At 36.4% G+C, this 8853-nt stretch overlaps 1 protein-coding gene across 1 annotated transcript; it reads right to left on the minus strand.

Annotated features, from left to right (window-relative positions):
* Positions 1-3050: 3050 nt before the first annotated feature.
* On the minus strand, positions 3051-6833 carry LOC131975330 (CMRF35-like molecule 9). The gene is made up of 7 exons (XM_059338006.1): positions 6797-6833; positions 6213-6545; positions 6078-6129; positions 5953-6035; positions 4857-4952; positions 4716-4759; positions 3051-3371 (listed from the first exon to the last, which is right to left on the minus strand). The coding sequence occupies exons 1-7, from the start codon at positions 6831-6833 to the stop codon at positions 3051-3053; spliced, it is 966 nt and encodes a 321-aa protein (XP_059193989.1).
* Between the last annotated feature and the right edge of the window lie 2020 nt (positions 6834-8853).

Here is an 8853-nt window from a genome sequence, read left to right on the forward strand (position 1 = left end):
GATGTTTTTGTTTCAAATAATCAAACCATCGTTAAAATTAATTGACTGCCTATGTTTTGTCAAATTTTTAACTTCTTTTAACCAGAACATCTGTAAAAGCATAGCCAAACTAGAGACACTCTTAAAATAGGATCACACCAGCTGCTATGGCAAATTGGGCCAGGGCCATAAATTGACCACTTCCCTAATTCCAAAGCTCCTACTGCTCGCATCACAACCATCACGCAAATCAATCTTCTCTGTTCCTCTTGACTACATACCATGCACATGACAACACAGCTTCTGTGGTCGTTCCTGCTACAGTAGGGGTGTTAGTGACCACATTTTGTCATGATGACACACACAAATAAACAGACACCAAGGAAAAAGAACTCCATTTACCCAGCTCCATTTACTTTGTATATAGAATGACATATTGAGAGGTCTGCATAACATTTGATTAAACGAACAGCTCTCCTTCAGCTCTTCAACACAATGTCAACCCTACAGGGTGCTGTAGGTAGTGATGCACCAATGAAGCCTCATGAACCGAGCCCCGAAGATCGCGCTCTCTGTTCAACAAAGGATTAAAAGCAGACTTCATTACCATTGCTTGATATTTTTTCATCATCTGTGGGGCTCAGATGATACAGAGAATGGTCCATGAGACTTCATTGGCACATCACTATGGTGTTGAAAAAACAATGACTGTCTCCTGTTGTCAGGAGAAGATCCGGACCGTCAACATCTGGCAATTAGATGTCCTGTGTACCCCCCCAAGTTTAGTCTGGAACATATTTCTCCTCATCCTGCCCACAAGAGATCTCCCCAACAGCATTTACAATATCAAATTAAAACATAACACATCTACTAAAAATCTTGTGTGGTGTGATCCTGTTAACATCTGTGATCCTGCATATTAGTTTGAGTCTCTTGGTTCAGGCTCTTGTCATCTCTCGGCATGTCAACTGTAACTCCCTGCGTTCAGCTTCCACTTATATGCCCTAAATCAAGCAAAATGTCACTGGAGTTGACTATACCCACTGCACTCAAGGTTTAGCATCCATTACAGAGTCACAGTGAGAGCGACAGTTGGGTGTAAACTAGGCCAACTTTATGCAAGTAAACTAAAAACAACAACATGGCATATAGCATGTAGGTGCTATGAAATAATTAGAGTGATACAGTATGTTGTTTGTATTTTGTTGTATGTTCAGTAGGTGTCATATTAATGCTGGTATATTAAACTTCACAGACTGTTGGCCTCAATCATGTTCACATGTCAACATTACAAACCTTAGAGCAAATGTGTTAAATGTGTGACTCAAATCAAAAGTTTCACAAATACAAATACAAAAACAAACCTCAAAACCTCCCTTTTTAAAAAAATGACTTTATTTGAATAATATCCTTTATACAGAGAGCTAAGCAATGCACAGCTTTTAGTTTCACATATACACCATGGGTAATCTATTTATGCAATATCCTGCAAGTTAGAGCAACTACAAGGAGTTTTTAACTGCTTATGAAACAGCCCTCAATTAAACACTGATGTGTCTAAATGACCTACATAAGCACCAACAGCGAGAAGACTGGCTATTTATTCTTAATGCCTGCTGGGTCCAATTCCCTGCGAAATCAGAAGAATGATTTATGCCAGGCAGACCTGAAGAGACTATGTTTACATTTTCACAGGCAAAGTTTGGCAGTGAGTCATTAATAAGGAGATTTTTCTGTAGAGAATATTATTTGTACTTTATATTTTGTTGTTTTAATACCTCATACTGGGGCAAGTTCAGCAAAGAGAAAAAAAGAATTGACTGAACAACGAAAAAAAAACAAGCTTTAAAGGAACAGTGACATAGCATGGAAGAAAACACAAGCCAAACTTGGTTGACCATTCAACAGATGAAAGAAGTGCAGGATTTGAAAAGATTCAAAACCAAGCCTAAATTGGCCCTCTTTTATTTATGAAATACATAGTGAGGCATGTTTTTACATCAATATATGAATTTACGTTTGTGGGTAAAACAAAGTTTAATTTGTTTCACCGTCATATTACAGTTAATAATCTTATAGACACAAACAGATAGCATACCTCAACAATATACATCCTGCAAACAGCTGTTGGTTGAAAAAGAAAAAAAGCAATAACAACGAGTTGCACTATCTTGTGCTGCACATGAAACACTACAGCTGTTGTCCACAGGGCAAAATCAAGTGTGAAAGTGTCTTGTAGCTGCTTGAACAAATAGTTCACAAAAAGTCACGTTATAGAAAGCTTCAGTTCTGCTTCAGCTTCAAAATGAACCAGTTCTGGAAAGGGTCAACTCATTTAGAAGTCTATGTTTAGTATATTGTTGTATTCATTTTATGATTTGGTGACACCTCCCTTTGTTGTACACATCACTAGACTCAACTTAAGTTAATGTGGTGAATTCTGTATTGAACTGACCTAAATAACTCTCTGTACCACCCTTCTTAAATGGCTAACTTAAAAATAATGTTGTTTCCCTTTCCCCTTATACTCCTTCGGGGTTTGTAACAGTGAGACATGTTTAAAAGGTAGTAGACAGAAAGAACAAAATATGTGTTGCTGCGTCTAATTTGCTAGGTGATATGAAGTAATAGTGAGGAGGAGTTTAGAAAAACAAATATATTCAAGGTCAACTACAGAGCTTTGTACTGCAGACTTCATCACCAGCAGTGTCACAGGCAGATTGCAGCTTGTTCACTGAGGTTTTGTGGAGCATTTCATCGAGAATGAGTCTTTGTGCCATCTTTTGTCCGGGTGCATGTGGCTAACATGATTCCAATTTCATAAAGTAGTAGATTCACAAAGCAGACAGTGATAATCAGACTCAGTAACAGAAAAGGGAGCAGTGATATTGTACCTGGATTTGTATTAGAAGATGAGCTGTACCATGTAAACAGATGCTAATCAGTTCCTTTCCTTCTCTTCCCAGTCCTGAACATATTATATAACATAATATCGGAACAATTGCTTAAAAAATGTAATGAAAATTATCAAAAAAAATCCTTTTGATCCATTTTGATTACAGTGGCCTCCTTTAGGACACCTTTGGTAGCTGAGCCAGGGAATAGAGAGAGTAATTTTCATAGCTTTCACACTGATTTGGTTGAGATTGCCCAGTAGGTTCAATTTGTTCTTTGGGTAGTTGAGCAACAGAATACACCAGGTCACATTGTGGATCTGTGACTCTGCTCTCTGCAGATACCCCCCTTGAATTGACCTCATACGTGGAAGCTGAATTGAAAGAAACATCGCAGCGATTACCAGTCCCAGCTGTGTCTTGGTGGTAGGAATAATTAGCATAGAGACAAGCTGAGTTAGTCGGGTCTTCAGGTCTGATTTCATCATATTCAACAGCCTTAAAATAGAAAACAGGAAGAAAAAATGTGGTAAGAAACATTAAAAAGCACAGAGGGCATGGCTGCAACCCCTTAAAAAGGTCAAACAGTCAGTAAAATGTTGGAACATTATAAAAACACTACTAACAACTCTTAAAATGGGACACAAACTGAAAGTGAATGTAACAGCTCGCTACCAGTGCCAGTACACACCAATCACGTGTGAAACAATGCAGAGAAGAATTGATGCTGTTATGAAGGCAAAGGGTGGTCACACCAAGTATTGCTTTGATTAAGAATTTTCTTATTTTCCCTCACTTTGCATTTTTTTATTTGATAAAAAATAAACTATTAACATTTTTATTATTGAGGCATTCTTAACAACAGCATTTTCACACCTGCCTCAAACTTTTGCACAGTACTGTTATAGATATACGTACGTTTGTCATGAATGTGGAAATTAGGATCAGAGAACAAAACTTTTTTGTATCAGGCTGTAAACATGTTTATTTTTGTTGCAAAAGTTAGGAATTTTGACATGGGTGACGATAAGAATTCAATCTCAGAGCCCTCAGAGTAAAGGCACACTAATTACACTCCCTTAATGCCACTTTCTCACTGAAGACAAGTCCAAGAGTTCTGTTGTTCTGATGTTTCTGAAGTGATATTGGAAGATAGGCAGACAAGTCTTATTCTGACCTGTGAATCTCCAGTGTCTGGAACACTTCTGATCTGTCTGAATTTAGCTGTGGGTAATTTAGTAACATCCCTTTTTGAATGTCAGAGAGACAGCAGTGTTGTTATCAAGATGGACACTCTTGCTGAGATCAATAGAAGGATACAGCTGTGTGTCATCACCATTGCAATGTTAATTTTACAATTAGCAGTTTCCAAGTTTGTTCACAAAGTTGCCGAAGATTGTGCCTCCAGAGGCAACAGACCTCTCTCATTTTATTGTAACACATGATGCTGTCGGAGTAACCAAAATATAAACAGTATGATGTGTACACTGTGCAAACAGAACACAAAATTACTACTACTACCACCACCATTACTACTACTACTACTACTACTACTAATAATAATAATAATAATAATAAAAACAATAACAATAACAATAATAATAATAACAATAAGAATAAGAATCTACAGTATTGATATTAGGTTGGACTAACACATGTAATGTAAGTTTCCCTGCCCCATAAATATTGAAAATAACTGTATGCAAATCACATTCAGTGAGGGGCAAAAACCCAGTCCTTTTTCTCATGCAGTACAAACATGTGGGGGGGTAAGTACGTTAAGCGAGCTGTTTCTGTGGGAGAGTCCACTTGGTTTCACAACTAAATTAGAATAAAATTCACCTCTTGTGTATCTTCTTGTGGCGTACGAGCACTTGACACAACTTCTGTAAATACAAACAACAGTGTTTGTTAACAGATCTGATCAGGGCGTTACTGTTGTAACACGTATATGCAATGTGTGTGGGGGCTTGTGGGTCTTACTCAGTTGATGCGTTCTCATTTTGTGCATAAGCTTCAGTAAGACCATCAGTATGGTTATTACAACGATGGCACTGACAGTTAAATATGTCACACGTCCTGGACCGAGACAGAGAACGAAGAAGATAGATGAGAAAAAAAAGCTTTCATTGTACCAAGAACAACCCACTCTGTATATCCTCTGAGATATTCTGAACAAATGGAAAAATTTCAAAAGTTTAAAATTCTACTGAAGTGTCCAAATTAAGGTGGCAGGCATGACTGGTGTTCACAAAACATGTGACACTGGCAATGTATCTGAACATACAGTATGTTTATTTTATTAATATTCAACCCCGTTTCCAGAGAAGTTGGGATGCTGTGTAAAACATAAATAAAAGGAAATGTATCAAAGTCAAAATTCAGAGTTTATATTTACAAAAAAAACAACAACTTGCCTTTATTAGACCATAAATAAATAAAAACCAGAGCCAAAGCTCACAACAGAAGAACTGTAAGGCCAAAATGCATGTATGAGGCTTCATTGAAAAGTCACATATTCTAGAGTCTGCATTTAAGCTCCACCCCTGCAAGTATATTGTTCTTTCAATTGAATATATGTCATAAAAGATTCTGACACATTCTGTTTTATTTTCATTTTAAATGTTCCAACTTTTTTGAAATTGGGGTTGTATTTACAGCGACATTTTAATACTAATTAAATTATTTTAAAGCACTGACGATACTGTCTGACCATGTTATTGTTCATTTTATACAAGTGTAATAATGATTTTGGTTATTATCAAGAAAAACATGGAAAATGGCTGGATATCAGCTCTTAAATTAAACTTGCATGAGCTATTTTTGTTGTTATCATTATATTTGCCCAAACAAATGTATCTTACGTTGTACCAGGCATTAAAATGAACAAGAAATAGAAGAAAACAATGGTCTAATATTTTTTCCATGACTGTATATATTTATTCATTAATCAAGCTTGCAATTGTTTTTCTGAGGATTGGATTTCAACATCTTCATGTACTTGTATCCCTGGACTTGGATTAACAATAAAATATATATGTATATGTTGATACATTTTTGTTGAGATGAGTGCACTTACCAGCTCCTTGTGCTGCTGATGCAGTAGGTGTTGATGTATCAAGAGCCGTGTATGATGAGAAGACATCAGTAATAATATCTGAGCTGTCTGAAGACGTAGTGGAGCTGTATGAAACTGAGAATGACAGCGTGGACACAATGAGGGGTATTGGAGTCGTCTTTGGACTGGAAGACTTGGCTGAAAATAACAGACAATAAATATTAATGTATCAACAATTTAGACAGAGGAATTGTATTAAAAACTAAATGAAGAGCACTTACCATCTGTAACTTTAAGATTCACCGTTATAAAGGAATCTTTGCCCCATCTGTCCACTCCACAATAATATGTGCGAGAGTCTGACTTTTGGAGATTCTTGTAGGTCACAAATAAACTTTCTCCTGAGTTAGTTAACTCTATTCTGCCTTTATATGTAGTTTTTTTAAATGCTGCTTTGTTGATGATGTGTTTGCCTTCTTTGCATGGACTGTTACAAAAGTACTTATCGTTTTCCCTTACATTACCCCAAGTGTTCAACCATGAGCATTTGAATTCGACACTTTCCCCAACACGGCCATTTATGTTGAGAGTCTTCACCTCCACAACACTCAGAGCTACAAGTGGAAACATACATCAGTGTATAAATTAATATACAAACATGTACATTTCTTTAACGACTGATCCATGTTGTTATTTGTCTTGGCAAAACTTCGAAAAAGTAAATAACTAAATAACCATAATTTAGTAAAACAAAAAACATGTCATAAGAGCTACGAAATGCAGCATTTATAAAGGGGCTATGGTAAAGGTTCAAATACAGAGAACACATAAATGAACAAACAAATAAATAAATAAAAAAACTCACCAGAAAGAAGACAACAGTACACGTAGATTTTAATCATAGTGAATATGACGGGCAAAGATAAAAAATGAAGTATACATGAATCAACAGGTTGGTCCATCAGTCTTCACAGTTTCCCTTCACTTCCCCTTCCTCTTGCCCTCAAAGGTTGCAGAAGCTCCTCCCTTTTTCTTTGAACACACACACACACACACACACACACACACACACACACACACACACACACACACACACACACACACTCATAGAAAAGGTAGATACTGTATTTATTTGTAAAGGATCATTTGTGTGTGCATGAATTGCAATAACCACAGTGGAACAAACAGGAAGTGTGCTTGACCTCATGCAGAGAATGACACTTAACAGAGTTCTTATAAAAAAACACCTTACGCTTTACAAGGGACACAGGGCTGCATTTATAGAGGGACTATGGTAGGTGCAAATACAGAGAACACATAAATAAACAAACAAATAATGAAATTAAAAATATCTTACCAGAAAGAAGACAACAGCACGTGTAGATTTCAATCTGGGCGTACTGTTGTCTACAATGAAGTACACAAATCATCACGTTGGTCCAACCACAGTCTTCACAGTTTCCCTTCACTTCCTCCTTCTCTCACCCTTTTAAAGGTGGCAGCTCGCACACACACACACACACACACACACACACACACACGGAATACATACAGATTAACATGTAAGATTATGATACTTTGTGTACAAAACAGAAAACCATATATATCCTAGCCTATTCAATTTGGGGTTGTATCCTAACACCCTAGTCATATCAAGAAACCAAAAAGAATCTTGTAAACACATGTTTACTCCAGGCAACATGCTCCATTGCTTTATCATGGAGAAACACAGAACCCACACATAGGCCGACGGTTCAGGGAGATGAGTGATTGCTTTGGTATGGAAAAGATAATTTATAGTTTGAAAAGGAAAATGGAACCTTTTGATAGAATGTGGGCCCCCTTTACCCAACTGTTGGAAATTGTTAATGTATGTGACAAAGTGAAGACAATAAGAATCTACAAGAGACCTGAGCTGATTAATAACAGGGAGACAGCTTGAGACTGCTGGTCGGCTCTTTGACTGTAACCAAATGTAGCGCTTGTATAGATGTGTGGATGTATATAGATGTATAAAGCTGAGCTTATGTTTGCAAATATATATATATGAATATATATATATACATATGTGTGTGTGTGTGTGTGTGTGTGTGTGTGTGTGTGTGTGTGTGTGTGTATACTATGTATATAAGTGGTAGCACATGTATGCATAATAATATTAACACATTGATAATTTTAGAGATTACACAGAACAGAGACATAGACAGAGTCTATGAAAACGGTGCAATTTCTAAAAACATTGCTCCTGCCCAAATATTGTTTTGGTTTTTGTTACCCTATTTGTTACCTTACTTTTTTTATTTCAACGCTGACTTTTATTTAAATATTCTTTTTATTTTCTGGTCCCATTTGCCTTAGTTATAGATATGTTATCCAATGTTTGCGTAATGTTTGTCAGTGGGTATAAATGTTCTTTGAAAACAATAAATACATTGTTAAAAAAACACACTAAAAAAACCCATGACATACTGCATTTATTTGTGAAGTATAATTTGGCTTCAAAACCTGTTGACATTTTGGTAATTTTTTGCCAGAATTAATTTTTTGGGCAATTTGATAGTGAGCACTTCTTCTTATTGTCAAACCGAGAAACCCATCCATCCTCAGAATGATCTACGTCTCAAGTTTGTGGCTGTAAAGTTTCATGAGTGTTTCTGTGAGAGAGCCAACAGAAACCAAAAGCAGCATGCATGGTTTCACAGCCACATTAGAGAAATCTCACCTCTTGTGCATCTTCTTGTGGTGTATGAGAACTTGGCACAACTTCTGTAAACACAAACAACAGTATTTGTTCATAGAAGTGGTCTATATTCTAAACTATAGAAAATGATCAAAACATTGAACATATATACATATTGTATCATAATTTTACGATATTATCTACTATATGACACCTTCAAGTACTTGTAGTCCTGGACTCAT

Source organism: Centropristis striata, chromosome 1 (genome assembly GCF_030273125.1).
Source record: "Centropristis striata isolate RG_2023a ecotype Rhode Island chromosome 1, C.striata_1.0, whole genome shotgun sequence".
NCBI classification, from domain to species: domain Eukaryota; kingdom Metazoa; phylum Chordata; class Actinopteri; order Perciformes; family Serranidae; genus Centropristis; species Centropristis striata.

Bases quoted from the DNA above. Each gene is read 5' to 3' on its own strand.
- LOC131975330 (XM_059338006.1), bottom strand. From the start codon at position 6,833: ATGATTAAAATCTACGTGTACTGTTGTCTTCTTTCTG. The intron at 6,546-6,796 runs GTGAGTTTTTTT...TTCCACTTGTAG, and splicing joins GTACTGTTGTCTTCTTTCTG to CTCTGAGTGTTGTGGAGGTG. The intron at 6,130-6,212 runs GTAAGTGCTCTT...TGTTATTTTCAG, and splicing joins GAATCTTAAAGTTACAGATG to CCAAGTCTTCCAGTCCAAAG.